Here is a 20533-nt window from a genome sequence, read left to right as displayed (position 1 = left end):
CGCAGTCAGTTTTTTAGGCCTTATATATCATCAAAGCAGTTTTCTGTCAGCTGCTGCTCCGTGGTTGGTCGTTGACTAAGGAGGATTTTTGGAGATTATACCAATGTGTGCTGCAAGGAAGACGTTTAAATGTTGTCTGCAATGGTGAGCAACAATTTAATGTGCGTGTGTGTGTGTGCTGCGTGTCAGCCTTACCATTCTGTCTTAACACCACGGCAAGATAGTCCTGCGTCTTGGAGCTCACGTACATCAGAACAGCTGGAGCACTGGATGTGCTGAAACTAAAGGCCACCTCCTCCTTTGTTAGATTCACCTCATGTGGCGTGAGCTGGTGCGTCAACACCTTGGTGTCTTTACTGGCTCCCGCAATGGCTTCAGGCAGGAAGTTGTACTTTACCAGCGTCCCTGCCTCAAAGAAACCTCCAACATCTGGGTGAGATGATGGAAGAAGGAACAAAATGTAGGACCAAAATTAAGCTCTCACTCAAATGCAATAAATGTTGCTTGCTTCAACTGTACTGTGTTGTAATGTGCGCTTAAAACACAAGCAAGCAAGAAACCAAGAAAGAAAGAAAGAAAGAGAATTTTCCATCAAAAACAAGCCACAGGGAGCCACTCACAAGCTCATAGATGCAAAGACACAACAGGGTAGACATATTATATAGCCAGAGGGGAATAAACACACACATAAATAAGGCTGTGTTCAGATGATGTAGTAAAGCGAGTGTTAAATTGCTGTAGTCCAGCATTTGAAACCAAACAATGCACTGTTTACCAGTACATTAACAAACCTAATGGCATATTTCAACCATACCAGGAGGCTTATTGATTCTCATAATCAAATATCGAGAAGACGAGACCTTATTTTTCTATAGTCTATTTCTGTTACACTCCTTGTTTGTGTTCGTGTGTACGTGTACTCATTCGCCATGTCTGCGAGTCAGTTAAAAAGGAGATAAAGGCATAATACGTGTGAAATTAAAGAGAATGGTTGCAGGGAAAGCAGAGAGAATAGGGTTGAGTGCGTATGTGTGTGTGTGTATGTGTGCAAATGCCACGCAATATGCCTCAACATGTTCTCCTTCCCTCTGCAGCCACGGTGAAATGTAAAATTACAGCCCTTATGGGTCCAGAATTTCAAGCGAACACATTTATGCATCTTTTTTAAAGCTTCACTTCACCCATCAGCTCCCACCAGACACAGTACAATAAATACTTCAAGCTACATTACTTTAATTTAATAGAACACTTATTACTTGAAAATGGGTAAGTTCTCTGAATAGTATTGCCACAGAAGCAAAATCTCAGCTCTATTCAGGTTACCTACCAATTTTATCCTTTATTTAGCTTTGCAATCATATAGTTCCAAGCCTCAGAAGTCTGGAGAGACCCATTTTAGCAATCTTTTTGTATTAACTGAACTTTATTGTTATGGGTAAGCTCAGATATTCCATATTAGAAAGTGCTATCCTCCCTAAACCTGTCAAACTACTTTTAAATTTGACAAAATTAACTTAAAAAATGATGTGTTTAGACAAATGTAAACCTAGCTTAAACATGGTTAGGAAGAATTACCATAGTAAATAAGAATTATTTATTTCTTTCATTTAAATATTCATAGAGCAGCCATTCCCAAAGTCAAGAAGACATATCCTATCTATTCCTATTTTCACTTTAATAAAAAAAAAAAACATTTCCTTGAAATTCTTTATTTGAAAAACATAAACAGCAATGTTGGCCAATGTGTGACCACCTGTGACTCGGGCACAAACTTCAATGTAAGAGCAGATTATTACCTGTTTGATCAACATTTTATATAAATGAATGAATTAAATGTAAATGCTTTTAAATAAACTTCAAACTGAATTTCTGTTATTACTCAAGCTCACCTGCAGTACCTTTGCAGCCCTCCAGGGGGCCCTAGCCAACCCTTTGGGAATCACCGACATAGAGTATTTTATAGTTAGCAGTTTATGCAACCACATTGGCAGAAATGCTCATTTACTCATTTCAAAGTATTTACTTACATCTTTTATACTGTCTATGATGACAAGGTGAGTTTTTCTTCTACTGTCAGTACTAAGTACTAACAATCATTGTAGTCTATTAAGTATAATGAACTGTGTGTGTGATGACACCTGTTAGCTCTATTTAGCGATGTGTTCATGTAGTATATAATATACACTAGAAACAAACTCATGTAAGTCATGGAGAGCATTTTCACGTTTAAAATACTCTCACAGTAAGTTTTTTCTCTTTCCTACTGGGGAAAGAAGGAAAGAAAGTACCCCAACTTGTTACCCAGAGCTTCAGTAGCAACACATAAAATTGTCTGGAACCTTAATGGGGTATGAGCAATGCTGCAGAGCTGGAGCTTTTCGTGTGTGTGTGTGTGTACTTCATGTCAGTATGAGAAGAAGTTTCGGATGTGGATTCTGAGCAGTGCAAATCTCAACAGGTACATGTGCAATTGCATTTTTGCAAGTTTTAGCGTGCGTGCGTGTGTTCATACGTATGTACATGTGCACACCAGCTCCACGCGAGACCCTCAAGGGCAGAAAAGCAAAAGAATGAGAGTGTATAATAACAATACTGCAGGGTCCCCTGAGCAGTGTGTAAATATGGATACAATGGAAATGCACTATGCAATTATGGCTGACTTCATGCATTTTTCACTAGCTGGGAGGATGGGGAGAGAGTGGTACATTAAAGAGAGGGAAAGAGAGAAATTTGGGAAAGGGCAGAAAACTGAGAAACCAGGAGAGGGGCAATTGAGAGAGGAGCGAGAAAATAAGTGTGGCAAAGTAAGAAACGGAGGAGGAATAAGTGGAATACATATTTATGGGGACAAGAGTAAAATAATTGTAAAGGAGTGGCAGGAGAAAAGAAAAAACAGAGCATAAATGAGGGGGAAAAAGTAGCAAAGAGACAAAGAGGACAGTGAGTCCAAATGAAAGGAAAAAAAAACTGTAGCAGAGTGAAGGAAAAGAGGGACACAAAGGAATGAAAGGAGGAAATAGATGATGAAGTCACATGTCATCAATGTTCCCTCTAAGCTGCGCGCGTGTGCAATTGTGCACTGCTGGCACGGTCTCTGCGCACAGAAAATCTGCGTTGCGCACAAAAAAATAAAAAATAAAATAAAAATCCAACCTGTATTGAAATTAAAATTAAAACTTTAACAATTCTGCTTTGCAGTGTTAGTAAGTGACTGGCTGCTCCCATATAGGATTAGAACGATGCCACCTTATCCCATAGTCCAGCCAATAACGCGATTCACATTCGTATATACGCAGCAAATCAACGTTGTTGACAGGCTATGACAGCTAGTGATGTGCGGATCGATCCTGAAATATCGATTCATTTATGTTCTAGAATCGATTCTCACATTAAAATATCTATATTTTAGTAATTTAGGGGAAATTTGTAGTTTATCATTAACAGGAACACAGTGGGAAGAACCTATTTCATTCGGTTAGTCTACATTGGAAGGAACTACTAAATTTACCAGAGAAACACACACACACACATGAAGAGAGGGAGAGTATGCATAGTATGCAAACGGCTACCAAACAGCCATCATAATTCGTCATACATTGAGAACAGGACAAATCAACAATTGACAATGACTAATTAATATTAAAATCTGTAACATAATGTATTGTTTGGAGTTTAGTCTGTTACTGTTACTATTTTTACCATTTCTCTTTGGAGCAACTGTAACCCACATAATTTCCTTCGGGATTAATAAAGTGTTCTGATTCTGATCGTTTCAGGATGACCTGCCATTATCCAATGACACATCTTCTTATCTGTATCTTTTGCTCGTTTCTCCTCCTCTTCTTTTCTATTTTTTCTAAACTGAGCACCTTATGGCTTTGAACTTTGCTTGTCCATCTTCCATTGGTTTTAATTTTGGACTGCAGTATGAACACAAATCCCCCAACTCGAGGATCACCACAACATAACCTAATAGGGCTTTGGAGTTGACGTCACGCGCAATGCATTGTGGGAGCGCGGCACCCACAATGCAACGCGACCTACACCTTAGTTCACAGATTCACTTTGTCTAAGGTGTATTTCTGGGATTTCACACAACCCAGGATTCAAATCATGAATACATAATGGGCTTGGATTTACAACATTATGAATGAAAAAATTATGAATGAAATGTGCTCTATTTGGAGGCAGCAGGCCTCCCTCCCCTTTCCACGGGTTGTGTGTGAGACATTAAATCATCAAAATATAAAATTTTAATTTTAAATTGTTATTGATCCCTTTACTCCTAGTCCTAAAGTGTATATTTATTTTCTTACTCTTCTTATATTTATTGTTTGTTTACTTGCACTGCTGTAACTGGAGCCTCGTCGTCTCGTCTCTCTCAATAGTGTACTGCATGCAGCGGAGATGACAATAAAGTTTACTTTGACTTCAGCAGCGAGCAGGCGCCCTGAGGGCTCTCGCGCTCACTTTTCGCGTGCAGAATTTCGGAAAAACATCGGTGCAAATTATAAGTCCCCCGCCGCCCCGCCCTCTCCTCCCTGTGCCGCAAGCAGCAGGCGCACCTTGCAAACGGAGGGCGCCCTTACTCCCAGGAAATGGGTGATAGAAAACCAATCGGTGCCCATGCCATTCCCAATATGCGCTGGCTGATGTCGGGCAGCATGAGTACGAGCAATTTATTTATTTATTTTTTGCTGATGCCCCACCACGATACCGCCCCGGGCAGCCGCCCGTGTCACCCGTATCAAAAACTGCTACTGCTCAGAGTAAATCATATCACAGAATATGACGAGCGTATGTTGAGGCGAACTGAAGACGAGGAGTGGACATGGACAGGTGCTGCTAGGGCGAGACAGACGTCTCTCACGGAGTCCTTTAGTGTGGCAGGCAGGCAAGGTGTTCAAATAGCGCACAACTTCAGTTTTTTTATTTCTATATGATGAATTCTGCATTATTAAGTGATAAGAACAACTAATCTGATGACCTGTAATCATTATGATGCTATCATTTGAGACACAATAAATAAAATACGTTTTTGTATAAAGTATTGGTATCAGATCAGATCGATACCACCCTGAATTTTACTTTCAGTGGTATCGCACATCACTAATGACAGCGTCCTTATGTGCCGACACCGGTGTTTTAGCTAGCAAAGCGGTGTGGCTGATGTGGAGTGAAGCCACGTTAATGACAATGTGTACAACCATTGGAGATGTGAGCAGGACAGACGGAACAATTGTGTGGACTTTTTAAATTGTGTTGATAGGCCACGTAAAACCAGAGTTATGATAAAAATATATGCAATGTTTGGTTTTTTTGGTTTACTTTCATTGTTTATATTTACTGCAGGAAGAAACGGTAAAAACGCATTTTTATAAGGAAAAGGCTTGAAAGCGCTCTCCACCTGTGAGCAAAAACAAAACCAAAAAAACCCACCCTTTCCTATGTACCATGTCGACCAATCACAAAATTCAATGGCAACATGGCATTTAGTTGTTTAGGAAGTTTAGCGACGTTTAGTGTAAATCTTGTGTATTTAGTGTGTAGGGTAGTCAATAGTTTTGTTGATGGTATCAAACTTCTGTTCCATGGTGTTGTCATTCTTTTGATTCTGAGACCTCACAACTGCAGTGATCCGTTCCGCGATGTATTCCAACTGTCGCTCAAGGGTCTCATTTTGAGCAGGCCTCTCTCTGATGTATCCCCCCATACGCTCAATGGTGTTGTTTTGAGCCTTCACAGCAGCTGTAAGCGTCTCCAAGGTGTTGACCATATTACGTTCGTTGTGAGAGGTTGCGCCTCGTTCCATTGCGATTCCAGCGGGCAGCCTTGGGGGGGTTTGAACAGCCGGTTCCGCTCTCTCAGGCCTGCAGGTATCAGGCTGTTGTTCTCCTTTATCTCATAGTGGACAGAAATTATTTTTTTGTAGTGGCACAAATAATTTGTGTGGCATCAGATTCATCAGATTCGAGGAGTTACCTCCTTTGCACAGTATCACCTTAAAGCACTTGTTGCAGGCTGCTGAGTTTGCATCTTTTGCTGTGAAGTACAGCCAAAATTTGACCGCTTCGCCTTGGGCATTTTTAATCTGTAGCTCTGCTCTAAAAGAACGTACGTACCTGGGCCCGCCTACTACACTTGCAAAGGTAAAATGATTGGCTAGAATCCAAAGTGTGTGACATCTCAGGAAAAAAAAGCACCGAAATGTGCGTTGCTTTTCGGTCTGGTTACTACCGTTTATGTCAGATACCGGTACCCATCCTTAACTTGGATAGATTCAATGCTGGAGTGACCACAGTGCACACGTCTAAAGGACCGCTCAGGGAGTTTGTGTGTTCGCTCAGACACGTGAAAAAATTAGAGGGAACATTGCACAAAAACAAATAGACACAAGGGTGTGCTCTCTCCCTTTCTTTGCCTCTCTCTCGCTCTCTCTCTCTCTCTCACACACACACACACACACACACACACACACACACACACACACACACACACACACACACACACACACACACACACAGTAATCTTTATTCTCTAAATCCTGAAATGCCTGATTGGTTATGACAGAATTCTGAGGAGGTCTTTTCATGTCTTACACTAGCATATCGCCACACACTGTCACCCTCCACACCACACACACGCACGCAAGCCCACACCAAGACACACATTCTGCCTTTCTGTCATCTTGTCACCCCCCTGCCAAGAACACAGGGGGGAAAACACCATTCGACTTTAGGAAACAAATTAATTCACGTGTCGGGGATCAACTTCCTGACTGGGAGCGAGCAGAAAGCCTCTGACAGCGCCGCTGCTCTTCTCCCGAGAGAATTTCATGAAAACTTGTTTTGGGAAATAGAACTTTAATAGTGTATCTAATGAATCCCGGTGAAACAAACACGATGCTTTAGCAATATGCAACAGCGCAGAAGCAGAGTTACAGTGTGACACTGCTTGTCTGTGATCTTCAAAGAAAACATCAGATCACTAGACACACCTCTTACTGAAGTCACTCACGCTTTGTTTCTGAGTTTGATCTCTCAGCTCTGCATTTGCACAGTATCAGCATTCAGCGAGAGCACTCTAAAGTGAGGGAGAATTGGTGGGTAAGCATAATATTACCCTCAATCGATGCCTTTTATCGCAAGCCCAAACACTTTCAAAAACGACAGCGCCAAACTGAATAGGAAGTGGGGCACGATCACAAAGCGCAGCGACAATCACGGTGGGTTGTCGGGGAATGAAGCTCATTGAAACACAACTACTCCAGCGGTAATCCTGGTGCTGTTTGACTCTGGCTTTGTGAATAAAAGAGAAAGCGCAAATGATAACATGATCTCAGAAATATGCCTGCAAAAGTTGTCGGAGAAAATGTTAGCCGAAGGATTATTGCTCAGTGTGTCATCCTTAATTTCCGAGCAGAAAAGCAGTCCTGCAAGGCCAGGAAATGGGAAAACAAAACCTGATGTAAAAGGGAAAAAAAAAACCCTTCAAAACCCACAGAGGGAAAATTTCATTTGTTTTGCACTGAAAGTTTTGAGGACAAAGAAAAGCCAGATGTACATTGTCTTTAAATAGAGTCAAATTGCCTGTCTGAAAATGCCTCTTACCTCTGGTGCAGAACGGACCATCGTAGGCGGTGGCGGTGCAGTCACACAGGTAGCCGTTATACCTCTCCACACACTTTCCCCCATTCCGACAGTACATCCCAAAACTGTTACAGTGGCCTTGGCAACCGGGCTTGACCCCAGGTGTGACCTTCGCCCGCTCTTCCAGATCGAGAGTGATGCCATTCATTCGTAAGGCTCTGATACATCCCAGGAACCCCCGCTGTCCCCCTGCAGCACCTGAGGACCGGAAGAAGGAGCAGGAAGGAGGGAACGCAGAGGGGGGAAGGATATGTAGCGTCAGGAGAAAAGAAAACAAGGAGAAGGAAGGGAGGACAACTGGAAGTCAGGGTCGCAAAAGTCATTCTGAATGCAAGAGGCTCTATTTTAATCTGTTTTAGAAACATTAATATCCTAATGCCTGGAGGAAGCCACTGATGTCACGCTAATTGTTCTGACTGTGACGCCGTTCTTGAAACAACCTTCAACTCGTTTGATTTCTTCAGTAATTGCAACAGCCTAATGAACACTGTCTCTTAATGAACCTCGCACTAGCATACACATGCAAATGGATGCGCGGATGCACGTAAACTACATGCTCGAGATGAACACACACGTTTTAAAAATGCCGCACAGTGCGCACCTGATTTGAATGAGTCAATGTAAGCATTACTGCTTAGCCTTGGGGTGTCGATAGCCATTCTTCTAAAGTGCTTCCATCGTCATTCTGGCCTTGCACGATTACAGTCTAACTACCCATTAACTTGGACAAAGTAGGGGTGTTAAATAGATTAATGTCGACCTAAATGACCACAGCAATAAACACACTCATAAATATACACCCACAGGTATAGATTCAAAAATACACAAACACACCCACCGAGCATAAATATTCTGTGTGGGTAAACACAAACGTAAGCACGCACACTTGCGCGCACTATCGGAGACGAGAACCGAGGGTCATTTTAGTTATTACTGTAAAACATCTCAAGGGCATCGTCTGGCTTAAGGAAGAGTGTCTATTCAGGAAGACATGTAAAGGAAATGTGAACACACATTCTAGCAGGCGGGGTCGTCCCTCAACAGCTGCACTCTCGCTTATGCAATTTTAGCTTGCCCACATAGGTACAATAGAGGCATAATAAGATTACTAATACATGTACTTTGATTTTCTCCAGCCGATACATTATTCACGTATTGGGATGCAGCTGAGCTTTTGCATGCTTTCTCCTATTTTCAGTCCCATGAAGAATTAGACTTTTAGTAGGCCCCTTAATTAATCTATTTTGTAGTACTGATTGGCTGGAGGTTTCTGCCACCTGTTTACCCAGGTCTGAATCAGTCTCTGATTAAATGGACAGCAGGCTCCGAAGCCTGCGGAGACCGGGGCAGGCACGTATACGCACACACACGCACGCACGCACAGTCAGGTGCATACGGTTTCTGTGCTACTCACAAACGCTGTGTAATAGAGCCTGACTGATTGTGACCGCAGTCAATATTGGCTTATCACAGTTACAATCATTTAAAAAAGTAAGTACAGAAATAGAAATAATTGTTTGACACATAACCAAAATAATAGAGCTGATCTGAACCAGCAATAAAGGCGATATGCTCAAAGAAATAACAAAACTGATAACTTGCAGTCACACTTTCCAATCTAAGGAGATCAGGAGATTAGGTGCAGTTTTATTGAAATCTCTGACATGTTGTTTGCTCTCTCCTATCAAAGTCTGTTGCGTAATTATGCCTGAAGCTCTCAAAGACCTTAAGAAAGAAAAAAACCCACTGACATATTATGATATGAGTGTAAGGAACCACCAGTCCCATCGATTTTAAATAGTTAGTCCAGGACTAGATATCCTAGCAAATTTAGCCCAACCAGCATGTTTGATGTAAAAAAAGAAGTCACCAAAAACCTCTGAATTCAATCACAGGATCTGGAGGCAACTGAGTTAATGTCAAACTACAGATGTGACCTACATGGGTTGGTGTGCCAGGAAAAAAAAGCATGAGCAGCAACTATTTGCAACTGGCTTAGATAGGTCTTTTGCACTGATCTGTTCAGGACAAAGCAATCAATGACAGTGCTGTTTGGCCACATGTTTGGCACAGGATAAAGGCAGCTTTATTTGAAAAAAACCCTCCACACCAACTGTAAAGCATAGTGGAGGAACAGAGTAGTTTAGGGTTCCTTCACTGCCTCAGGGAGTGGGCAGCTTGCAGTCACTGATTCAGTAATGCAGTCTGCATTTTTCCAAAGTGTGCTTGAAGAAAATGTGATGCCATCTGTCCGTAAGTTAAATTGAACCAGATGTGAACCTCGCACCTGAATATTTATCCTACTCCCCCTAGCAAATACAAAAGGAGGAGATGCGGGGCTGTTCAATGAATAAGAAAAAAAAAAGTTAAATCAAAACCTGTGGGGGTAATTCAAAATAGGTGCTACATGCAAGAAAAACACCAATGCATGTTCTGCATTTTTATATGTACAGGCCCAAGTTTTACGTATATTAGTAAACACGAAGTTTCTCTGTATGTAATTATAGTTCTTTATAATTAATAGTCAATAGTATACATTTATAGCGCTTTGGTGATTAAGACAAAAATCAACTAGACTTGTCTCCTAAAACTGTATACTTTACTTTTTAAAATTTTCATTACATTTATTTTTAACGTTTTTGCAAACACCTGTGTATTCAGCATATCTTTAATCTTATGTATATGTACAACATACATATGTGCTTTCTAGCCTTTTTCAGGAAATCATCATATACTCTAAAAAAAAACGTGAAAAAGAAGTACACTGCATGATTCAGTAGCTTGTAGAACTACTTTTTTAGCAGAAATGACTTTACAGGTTTCATCAGAATTTTTGTCCACCTTTCTGTGCATGTTTGTTTTAGTTCATTGAGATTTGCAATGCGATTTGTCTAGACTTTGACTGGGCCACTACAGCATTATTTCTTTGCTTCACTTTGCCCTTCTGTTGTAGATTTGCTGCTGCGCTTGGGATTATAGTCCAGTTTCATGACCCGGTTTCAGCCAAGCTTAAGCTGTTGATCACCTCCCTCCACCACCGTGCTTGGCAGTTGGTATGAGGTGTTTGGGATGATATGCTTTAGTTTACACCAAATGGGCCGTATAGTGTGAGACCCTGCATCGTGACCTACGAACTTCTAACCCCTACGAGTCAATCGTGCAGTTTGAGCAGGAGCTGAATCGCGCGACTGAAAAAAATCGCACAGTGTGAGCCCGGCATAAGATAATAGCCAGGCATAAGAATGACACTCTAGTCTACTGGTTGAAGGTCTTGTGGATTATGCCCTCTCCAGCCCTCCTTAATTGTCTGTTAGAGTTGAATCAGCTTCTTAATATTAAAAAAAACCAAAAAATGCCTCTATACCCTTTGTTGCAACCTAGTTTCAACATCTGGCTTCACTCGGTGTATACATGACTACCAGACTTTTCATTTTCTCAATATTAGCAGTAGGCTTACAAACAATCTGACACACAGTCTCAGCAGCACATGACTGCACAGAAATATTGTAATTAATACATATATTTCAAAACATAAGCAATTATTAAAGTGAAATGTATATATATGGCTCAATTTATTTATGGGAGTAACGTGTGTGCCCCAAGAGGATGTTACCTTGTAATGATGTCCTAATTAAGCAACATTTTGTTTTCATTAGAAGACACACACGCACACACAAACACACGCAGTAGCAGGCAAATTAGAAGGAAAGCCATATGTGACCGCTTAACCTTCACTGCATGTATGGATGTATCAGTGTGAATGCTGAATTACTAAGTAAAGACTTTGCATTGAATAAACTTGCAGTATGCACTTTAACACTGTACTGACAGTATTCGCCACATGTGGATTCTTCTGTGGAGGCATATTCAGATGAATTAAATTAAATAAGAATCGGCTGCAGATTTGCTTCCATTAACATTTTAAAAGTTGTTAAGCCGAATGGCGGCATGTGCTTTTCTTTCTCTTTGCTGTTCGCAACGTTGGAGATATCTTTAACTACAGTATTTCGCACGCTCTGTGTTTATTAGAAGCACACTTCAGGATTCAATTTGTATTAGTTTCTGATGGGTGTTTTGATTCACTGGGTCTAAATGCCATTTCAAAAGCATTCCTAACCCACTGGCATTTCCAGAGGGGGATATTATGATAAAAAAAAAAAAAGCTCATATCAGCAGCCACATGCTTCATATCTATTGGGTTATAACACTGTTTTTTTAAAGCATCTCTCTAAAAGGTTGATAATAACTTCGCTTTTTATAAAAGGAAGTCATATATGAGTACTGACTTAAATTGCCACCTGCTGTAATTTAGAAGACTTGGGTGCTTATCATCAGTCTACCCCCCCCACCCCCACACCCCCCTACTCAAAAAAAACAAACAACAGGCAATCAAAGCATGAGCACTGATATTTTAGAAGACTAATACTGACTTTAACCACTGTTAAAGTGAGGCTGCCATAAAATCTGAATCAACTAACAGAAGCACAGTTATTTTGAGCTGTAGGTGAGGTGAAAACTGTATCAGTGTCACAGAGACATTTCGCTGTACTCAGTAAATGTTACCTACTGTCTTGGCAGGTGAGCGAGGCTGGTTTCCCTGTGACAGGTGTCGCATGCATGCAGCGACGAGCAAGCAAGCACGATGTCGATTCACGACGGCAGAGACGGGGGTGGAGAGGGGGAAAGAAAAGAGCAGCGCACAAAAGAAAGACAAATAATCAAGTCATGAGCAAAAACATGCAAAACCATAAAAATCAATGTGATAGTGAGCATTAATCAAGACGGAATTCAAAAAAGAGCAGATGGTGGCCACGAAATGAATAAATTGCGGTGCCATTTATAGTTATGAACACGTATTTGGAGAGCTAAAAGTTAACAATGTGAAGTAAATGACAGCATGCTGATGGTATAACATTTACGCTCAAGGCCATTATAGCAAATGAGCCACTGTGCAGTAAACACTAAAGCAATCAAATGCTTGATGAGGAGCATATTGATTGAGAAAGAGTAAAGGAGATGATAGAGAGACAAACACACGAACACGGTAAACCTCCATGTTGTAGATGTGGAGGACTCACTTTCTTTTTTGTGCCTTTACAGTCAACTCTTTCAAACAAAGATGGCTGCAGTAGAATTTCAAAGTTTCACAGTTTTGAAGTTTTTTGGGTTTCATTTTTTATTTTCTAGCTCAGCGCCTTTGAACAGTTGCATCAGTAATAGTCATTGACAGCCGTGCAGTGGCGGAGATTCTTCCGTAATATGAAGGAATCAAGAGTCGAGACAAAATCTTGTTGCCTGCAGGGCTCTTCCCACTCTTTCCAAATCTCTTGATCAAACACAAAGAAGATCTCTATCTTTTCTGGATGTCGGAGGCCAAATCTAAACTACTTCCCTTGAGTGTAGAGGGGGGTCACTTCCTGTGTATAACACTTTAACTTCTCAAAGAAATCCTCAAATCAGGATTAAGCGGGGATTAGAGATCAGATATAGGAAGGTGATGTCACCTCTGCTGGTGTTGTTACATGCAGTCCATCCATTGCTCTCTCTCTCTCACTTCTTCTCTCTCTCTCTGTTACAGTTTTTTTATTCCTTGAGATCTGGTGACACGCGCACAGGCCTAAGCTAAAAGGCCAGAATACAGACATGCAAATTGGCCTTAGATATATCTGAAAGCCATAATGTTCCCGGTTTCATAGCCACGAGTCACACAAAGACCCTTTTTGCCCCTTCCCATTTCTCTAAAAGAAAGTACAAATACACTGAGAGGCAAATTGGGACATGATAAGGTGAGGATATTTCAGCAGCGCTCAAATCAGCAAAAGTGATGAGACGATGAAATTATATTATAGACGGGGATCAGGAGGTTTGAGGCTATCACATTGGGAGGCCTGATTGGAATTTGCAACAATCTCCTTTGGGCTGAACTTTTTTTTCCAATGAGATAGTAGGAAGTGTGTGATCCGCCTCAGCACTTTTCCCTCTATCCGCAAAATCCCTAAAACTATTTTAGCCTTGGAGTTTGGTCTATAGCGTATTGACTGCTCAGCACAAAAGACGAAATGAGACAGAGAAGTGAAAGCGCAGTGAGAAAACTGGACAAATCTTCCATTTGAAATCCTGATGAGCTCGAGAAGCACTGCGCTGGAGAGATAGATGGTTGACCTTTTACCCAATAGCTATGCACAGCTTCTGTGATAATAAAGGCTTTGTCTATCTGATAATTGATCCATAATTAAAGGATGCAGGGACAGAGAAAATCCAATAGCTGATCCCCTCTATGCAACAGTATCTTAATGCAAAGACATTTACAGTATTAACATATTAAATAAATGAGCTCTGTAAGTAACATGGCCTCACACCCAATCATGTTTAAATTTATTAAAAGTCTGTTCGCTCACATGGATGAGTTTCCAAGGATGCGTGCCTATCATTAAGTGTAAAACCTGCGTGTGTGTGTGTGTGTGTGTGTGTGTTTGGATTAACTTAATTAGCAGTGGCTGGCTTAAGAGAAAACGCTGTGATTTCCAGTAAAGCTGGTACATCTTTAACTTGTGAGACAATCAGACGTTCTCATGGAGGTTGTCAGCATTTGAGGGCAACAGCATTATTTTAAAAAAAGCAACAAAACAGACAGTACAGAAAGTTTTTTAATTAACAGTTGAATCCAATTACATTTATGTGGATGATGTGTGCTGGAGTGTTTGGTTTCCGCACTTAAGAGCTCATAATTGTTGCGTGAGTGTCCGTCCTTCGCAAAGCGGATATTAAATGTGCAAATTGCAATCAAATGTGTGTACACGAGTCGCTCTTGAACACGAGGGTTGTTTAGATGATGTGCTAGCGAGGATGTGCGTCTTACCCACGTAGAGCTGGCTGAACAGCTCGAGCCGTGTGTGTCCCTGCGCGGGAGCAAGCCTGGACGTCCTGTACGTCTGGTCCAGCTGAAGGACAGCCTCTTTCACGTTACGCTCAGCCATTACACGGTGCCACTGGTCATCGTTGAGGGATGTAGCTGAATGCACAATCAGCTCCACTGGTCCATTTCCGACATCGAAGGAGAAGGAGACCACCTTAGGAGCTGCAGAAAGAAAAAATTCCAAAAAATTCACAGCTTTATAAAATCCAGCACCCCCTGTTCTGCTGTAGTTCACTTTGTAGGTAGATATGCATTAAATTTCTAATCTAATGGCTCATTTGTTTCAAGGCCACTCATTTGGCTTGTATAGATTTCAGCTTTGCATTACATGACTGCTCACAGCTTTTGCACAGGCCTAATATCACCAACCGCCAGGAACGGTTGGTTTTTTGTGACAAAGTCATATTGCTGCAGTTTCCCTGTTTTTTTAGACTTACTTTTGCTTGAGAGTTGGAAAGACGTGTCAGGAAAGGTGTGTGTGAAAAAAAAAGGAAGGGAAAGGTTCCATAGAAAGAAGACAAAAAGAGCGAACAGTGCAAAACGGTCCTGTTTATCTACTAGATTAATTTTTCATTATCTTGAGCTGAGTTGATTTGATTGTGTGTGTCCATGAGACAGTAGGTTGTCATAAAGTTTTAGTGCTTTTCTGCAGTTTAATAGTCTAATTTATCTCAGTAGACCAAGAGGGGGCACCGGTTTACCTTTTATAGCCATGATCAGGTAAAACGTTCATTGATGCTTCTGAACCACCTTTGTGTGTGACTGACTTCAGTAAATTTCAGTTTTGGCTGTTTTGCATTGTGTGTCGCTGCCTGGTCCTGCTTTGAACCTGTCTGCAATGTTGCATCTGCACAATGATACTCTGTGAGTATGTGTGACTCCACAAGTCACACATAATAAACCTTATCACATACACATTTTTAAATAGAGGAGAATTGCAAAGTCTCTCTACCTTGTAAATAAAAGACAATGTGTTAACTAACTGAATGCCTCAGCAAAATGTTAAAGGACTCTTTTAGACTTGCTGCTGGAAAGATCATTCGGAATTGACGTATTAAAACCCAAATGGACTTTTCCTTAATGTTTGGAGACTGATGTATAAAAGCTTTATATCCTGGATGGTGGCATATGGTTGGTACTGGCACCAGTGTGCTGCAGCCCGAGTGGTGATAAATAGCTTGATATGTTACCGTTCTATTATAGCTTCATTAGGCTCAGATATTAAGAGTGAATAAATTTATACTGTAGTCAATGGGGAAATGAGCTTACTTCTTTTCCTTTGTTTAATCAATGTCTCTGGCCCTTTTCTCCTTTTCATATTGCTTTCATCTAATTATCCTTTATCTTTCAGTGACTCTTCCATGGCCTTTGGTATCATTTCTACATTAAATCTATCCATTTCCATTTATTCCTTCCTGTCCTGCTTGTTTGTACCCTCCTTTTTCTTTTATGTTTCCCTTTGCTCGCTTGGTTCAAACTTTCCCTTCATCGGTGGTTTCTTTATGCTTCTGTTTATTCTCTTGCCTTTACAGACCCACCTGTGACTTTGGCCTCCCTTATATCATTTCTTCCTTCTTTCATTTTTCCTCGAACCCTTTCTTGCACACAATATTTAATGAAATGATCCAAGCAAAAGCCTGAATGTGCTGAGTACATTAACCTATCAGATGAATTTCATGAAAAAAATAGTGCTTCATCATTTAAACGCCAGCAATACACAAACACACCAACCTCAGCAAAGACACACACAAACAGAGACGCAGTATAAGGCCTCTGACAGCCTTTAGTATACTGAATTAATGATGTTTGTATGCACAGAACAGGTCCGCGGGGCAGGGAGGAGAGACATCAGTTATTTTAAATGGTGAAAGACGGCCAAACATACATCACAATACCCCAGCAGAAACAAAGCTTTAGTAATGCTGCAACAACAATGCTGAACGTCATATATGAGATGCGTGTGTGTGTTTGATAATTTGTGTGTTGTTTTAGTGGCACTGCAAACCAAGACGTATGCCCTACAACCTCCTGTCAACGGGCGCGAATAAAACTAAAGTGCCCTCAGAGCACAGAGCTCGCCTCATCTATTTGCATAGATGATGGATGTAACTAGTGTAAATGCTTGTGTGTGTGTAAATGTAATATTTGTGTTGTGTCCTTACACTTTGCACGTTGGCCTAAAAAAAGGACAAAAAAGCCACGCTTAGGTTTTTATTTTTGCTATTTGTTTTTCTATTAATCTTTTAATATGGAGGCCGAAAGAGCCGAGTTTTAAATTATGCGTCAGCACAGCACAACCAAATGATGATAAATAGTGAAAGCCACTGAACGTCTTTGTGTGAAAGATCACTGCTCGTGTGGGTGTGCTTGTGCGTTTGTCTAATGTGAGGTTCAATTTTGCTGTTCTTCATCTTTTTTTTTTTGTCCAGAAGGCTGGCAGTGCATTATCTCTTCGATCGCTTTTCTGTTAGACTGGCAAACTCTTTGTTGTTGCTCTCATTTGCTTTGTTAGCCTTTGGCTCTGTGTTTTTTTCTTAACTTGAGGGTTCGTTGGAACGGGCTGGACCTTTTGTGTTTTTTGGGGGATGGAGGCTCGGTTTAAGTGCGAGCCAACCCTAAGTGGCATAGCAAACCTGCTGCTGTAGAGGCTGAAGCGAGATTTAAACTTCTTAAAGGCTGGGAAAAGAAAAAAGCAGTTTTTATCAGCAAAAGAAGGAAGTGCATGCAATACAAAGAATGCCGACAGCTTCTCAGCGTGCGCAGAGGACAGATATGGTGAGATTAAGATTAACTTTTGACTGAGCTCTGAAGAAGAGGCTGAAAAAAATATTCTTACTCCTAAGTAGATATTGCTTTAACAAGTCTGACATGTGACAAAAGCGGCACGGCACACTCCTATACTCCATATGTAAACCGTAAATGACTAGTCTTCACAAGAAAAACAGACAACTTTACAGTTTTGGAAGGACATGTCTCCAGCTGGAAAGTACATTTCTTAGCTGCAGCCTTTAAAAATATAAAATTTGGCACAAAACATCCCACAAGTCAATTTTTTTCTAATAGGGATCTCTCCATCTGTTCTCAGTCTAGTTACGAGGTTACGATTCTGAATAAATCTCAAATGTGCCTATGCCTATTTCTTCCTATTAAGATTGGAAAATGAATAGAGTCCACCTCGCGTCTTTGAGCCTGCTGAGGTCACAGTAATGTGTGTTTTGTCCAAGGGTTTAAAGTGTGTATCACTGAGTGTTTATGTGCTTTGGGCTCCTGGAATGGCACAACCATGCTATTCCAGCTTAATGCTAGTCATTTCATGCCCTGACTGGATTGCAGCAGATAGAGTTTTTTTGCGCCAACGAGAGGGCAAAGATTATGTGTGTGTTTATGTGTGTGTGCGTGTGCATGCGAGTAATTTCTGGATTGTGTGTCTAAACGGGTGCTGTGGGGCAAAATGCAAGATGATAGCAAGAGAGAGGAGAGAGGAAATCGATGTGGGGGCATTCTGAAAGCCTCAGGAGACACAAGCACGCACACAAGCACACACACACACACACACACTCTGCAACTGTGACAGACCACATATTTACTGTATCTGTGTGTGTCTGTGTGTGTGTATTATGAAGTACGCATTTGGAAAAAAACAAATACCAAACCCCTTGAGCATTTTTCAGCACTCAAATGTACAGAATAGTGTCAGCACATAGAGTTTTTTTCTTTGTAGATGAGTATTTGTGTGTAAGAAAGAACTTGGATAGAAAAAAAGCTCACGGAGCTCTTAGACTGCAAACTAGCTGACATAATGTCATTCAGTGTAACGGCTTTAGACAGCACTTTGGCTCAAAATTCGACTTTGTGTCTATTCACTGGTTGGCATTTTGACACAAAATGGTGGGCCAGGCGCACCAGCAGGAAATGGTCAGCAAGCGCTTTTGACACCAAATGTTCAAATCCCTTTGAATCCCAATGAATCCCAATGAATGCAATTAGTCATCAATCGACCGCCATGCCGTGCCAGGAACCCGTTTCACAACAGCTTCGAGATTAAATAAAAGCCCTAGATTTTAAAACTCTTGATCAGAAAGGCACCACTGTGGCTGCGGGGAATTTAATTTGAGCCACTGAACATGATCACAGAAACCCGCTGCATGACACGTCAATCAAAGCTCTCAGAGCGGACTAAGAGTCTGTGAAATGAGGGTTGGGCAAAGCTGCCCCATTGATTGATGTTTTAAATGTTTATCTCTTCTTTGTCACAGTCTGTTTGTTCCAGCTTTAATGTTTGACAAAATGATATCTGTTTTCATATATGTACACACATGTACACACTGCTCAAAAAAATTAAAGGAAGGCTTTCATCAGATCCTAAGAAGAACACATCAGATCTCATTGGGGGGAAAAAATCATGCTGGATATGGATACTGATATAGACTGGCTAATGTGTTAGGAACAATGAAAACGATTGGGAGGCCAGTCCATTTAGCTAAAATGTCACTGCAGCAACTCAAAATGCTACTGGTTTCTATTGCCCTTATGTGGTTGTATGCATGCCTGACAATGTTGGTGCATACTCCTAATGAGACCACAGACGGTGTCCTGTAGGAACTCCTCCATGGTCTGGACCAGGGCATCACAGAACTCCTGGAGAATCTTAGGTACAACCTGACAGGTAGTATGCATTCTCAGCCTCCAGGAGCTGCCTACTCTCGCCACATGATGCCGGGCAATGGCGTGCATCAGGAGGAAGCCAGAACCCACTGCACCAGTGTAGTGTCTAACAGTGGGTCCAAGAATTTAATTCTGATAACTAATGGCAATCAGGGTGCCTTTGTTTAGCCAGCTGAGGTCTGTGTGTCCCTCCATGGATATGCCTCCCACGACCAACACTGATCCAAAACCAAACCAGTCATGATGAACAATGTTACAGGCAGCATAATGTTCTCCATAGCTTTTCCAGATTTTTGCATCTGTCACATGTGCTCAGCTGAACCTGCTCTGTTGTGTGAAAAACAAAGGGTGCCAGTGGTGGAGCTGCCAATTCTGATATTTTATGGCAAATGCCAGCCGGACTCAGTGGTACTGGGCAGTGAGCATAAGGCCTACTAAAGGACAACCCGCCCTCAAGAAGTTTGTCTCTGATTGCTTGGTCAGAAACATTTACACCAATGGCCTGCTGGAGATCAATTTGCAGGGTTCTGGCAGTATTCATCATCCTTCTGCTTGCACAAAGGAGAAGATACCCATTCCTGCTAATGGGTTAAGGACCTTATACGGCCCTATACAGCTCTCTAGAGTAACTGTCTGTCTCCTGAAATCTTCTACATGGTCTTCACCCAATATTGGCTGAAAGGTTACAGCTACACTTCTGCTATACTTCTATAAAACTACTGCTAGCACAGAAAGCTCAGGACAAACAGTCTTGTATATTCGCCAAGGTTAGTGCTGGATCAAATTTTAACTTGATTGCTTGTTTTTTTCTGTATTATAACCAAGATTTAAAACTTTTTCCACTTTATCTTGTAATCCACAATAAAAGCCAGTGACAGAACTGATCTCTTGACCTGAATTTCCACCAGAGGAACCAGAATTTGTAATAAATTGAGCTTTGTTCAAACACAATTTGTCAAAAAGTTGTATCTTTTTCTTAGCAGTTCTGCAAGCATGAAAATAGGTTTTATTTAATCAATTAATTTATTTTAGTTTTTACTGTAAAAGATTTTATGATTGTTTTGGTTTTCTGGCCAGGCTTTTGTTCCACTGCAGAGAACAATATTCAGGGCATATGAAACATCTGCACTGTTCTGTTATGTCAGCAGCTTAATATGCTGAATTTGCCCAGCATGTCACAATGTGCAGGGGGAACATTTACCACTACACTAAACTTTCTTGTAATTTTTTTTTAAGCAGACTTAACGGATAGCTGTTCAGGCTTCTTGAAGGACAATTAAAGCTCTTCTTTGGATGTTGGCTT

At 41.1% G+C, this 20533-nt stretch overlaps 1 protein-coding gene across 2 annotated transcripts in view; it reads right to left on the bottom strand.

Annotated features, from left to right (window-relative positions):
- Window positions 1-20533, bottom strand: part of cntnap2a (contactin associated protein 2a) — a 405328-nt gene that overhangs the window by 26363 nt on the left and 358432 nt on the right. The window contains exons 19-22 of one of the 2 annotated variants that reach the window (XM_026179392.2): window positions 14509-14727; window positions 12217-12246; window positions 7611-7847; window positions 196-429 (exon numbers count right to left, since the gene is read on the bottom strand). In XM_026179392.2, coding sequence (XP_026035177.2) covers window positions 196-429; window positions 7611-7847; window positions 12217-12246; window positions 14509-14727 — 720 coding nt within the window. The remainder of the gene's footprint in view (window positions 1-195; window positions 430-7610; window positions 7848-12216; window positions 12247-14508; window positions 14728-20533) is intronic. The other variant, XM_080306454.1, reaches the window with a different exon arrangement.

This window comes from Astatotilapia calliptera, chromosome 9 (assembly GCF_964374335.1).
Source record: "Astatotilapia calliptera chromosome 9, fAstCal68.1, whole genome shotgun sequence".
In the NCBI taxonomy this organism is placed as follows: domain Eukaryota; kingdom Metazoa; phylum Chordata; class Actinopteri; order Cichliformes; family Cichlidae; genus Astatotilapia; species Astatotilapia calliptera.
The sequence above is the reverse complement of the archived record's forward strand: the minus strand, read 5'-3'. Positions and strand labels throughout refer to the sequence as shown.